At 22.3% G+C, this 1,952-nt stretch overlaps 1 protein-coding gene across 1 annotated transcript; it reads left to right on the top strand.

Annotated features, from left to right (window-relative positions):
- Positions 1-318: 318 nt before the first annotated feature.
- Positions 319-1,551, top strand: EHI_028670 (uncharacterized protein; the record flags this gene model as incomplete). The annotated part of the gene is made up of 3 exons (XM_001914276.1): positions 319-627; positions 715-1,116; positions 1,177-1,551. The coding sequence occupies 3 exons, from the start codon at positions 319-321 to the stop codon at positions 1,549-1,551; spliced, it is 1,086 nt and encodes a 361-aa protein (XP_001914311.1).
- Positions 1,552-1,952: the final 401 nt, after the last annotated feature.

Here is a 1,952-nt window from a genome sequence, read left to right as displayed (position 1 = left end):
TCTCGTTGTTCCCTCGTAATTCAATTAACACAATTACAATATCTCCTCAAAATGAATTAAAGTCATTTAATAGAAATCCACATTCATCTCCTAAACTCTTGTCTTCCCAAAATTCTAAAAGAAAATCTATTATTTCACCTCAATTACTTACAATTGAAAAAGAAAGTCAATCACTAACAAATTCTATAAAAGAAATGATAGGAATTAGTATCAATAGGAATAATGATGAAACAGATATTTGGGAGAAGGTTTATTTGTTTTCTTTAAATAATAATATTTATATTTTTATTTCATTGAAAATAATAATTAACAAATTAGATGCTTTTAAGTTGTGATGTTGGTATTACAAGTGCAGTTATTCAATATCTAGAACGACAAGAATTAACTCAAGATGAAAAAGAAATAAATTCAATAATGTTATTTAACTTCTTTAATGAACATAATAAATTAACAGAATTAATTAACTTTTGTATAGAAAGAGATATTTATTTAAAATATGATGATTTAAATACATATTCACCATATGTAACATTATATAAATGTATGTTAGGATATACTCAAAAATATTATTTTTCTCAATTCTCTGCCTTTTATCAAAAAAAAGCAACTAAAATGAAAGACACTTCAGTTTGTTTTTTTTTATTCTTTAATTAATTATATATATTAAAATTTGAAATTCATTTGACTAACATAAAATAATATTCATATTATTAGTTAGATGATTGTCAATCATCAAAAACAGTAAAAAATATGGTTGCGTTTAAATCAATTTTAGAAGATATTGTTTCTCTTATGACTGATGATTCTATTGTTCCTATTTATATTAAATATACATGGTCTACAATTTATAAATTATTATATAAAACTAATCCTGACATAGTAATGAAATATATGTATTTAAATATGTTTCTTATTCCTTTTAATGATATAATTGAAGAGTTAATGAAAGTTATTTCATCACAACATTTAAACACATTATTAAATGTCTCAAAATGTTTTCATGAAATAATTTCTCCTTCAAATAAAACACTTCCTTATCCGTTTTGGAAAGAATGGATTGCAACAAAATGTATTGATTTAAAAACGAAACTTAATAATTATATCATTCAAATTTCTGTTTGTTTCAATATTCTTTTTTTATTATGAATATTCATTACATTCTTCTTATTATTTTAGAAATTTTATTGTGATGAATCAGATGTTATAATGGATCTTCCTCAAAATCTTGTTATTCCACTTATTGATTATCTTAAAACTGACTGGGAAAGTTTATATGGATATCTTTCTGAAGAGGGATATCGAATGATTGAACTTCGTATGACTTCTCAACTAGAAATGAAACAAAGAGTTTTGTCTCTTGTTCATCAAATTAATCAACTACGAGTAAGTACTTTTAATGAAAATCAAATGTATCTTCAAAAAATGTCTGAAATGAAAATGAGAATGAAAGATCTTCAAGAAGAAAGAAGATATTTAAGACAAATTCTTTATCCAGAAGAAAGTGAAACAATATCTATTGAAGAAGATAAAGATTTATCTACTCATTCTTAATTTAAAAAAAAAGAAGTAAAACAATAAAATACAAATTTAAACAAATGAACAAAAAAAAGGAAATATTTTATGACAAATAATTGAATTACATCATTTTTTTATAAAGAAATTATGTAAATTGTTTTATCTTTGTTTTTTTTTTGTTCTAATATATTCTTTTTATTATTCTTTAAGAATATAAATATTTAAATACTTCAAAATCAATAACACCTCCACATTGTTTCATAATATTCCTTACTGTTTCTTGAGTTTCAAAAGGAGTATGAAGAATATTAAAATATCTTTCCATTTCCATTCTATCAATTAAACCACTACCATCAATATCAACTAATTCATATAAAACCATTAACATATGATCTTTTGTAATTTCACCCACCTTTTGAAAAATCAAATAAATGATT

The sequence above is a fragment of the Entamoeba histolytica genome, genomic scaffold (genome assembly GCF_000208925.1).
Source record: "Entamoeba histolytica HM-1:IMSS scf_1104750516703 genomic scaffold, whole genome shotgun sequence".
NCBI classification, from domain to species: Eukaryota; Evosea; order Mastigamoebida; family Endamoebidae; genus Entamoeba; species Entamoeba histolytica.
This window is presented reverse-complemented; position numbering and strand designations above follow the sequence as displayed.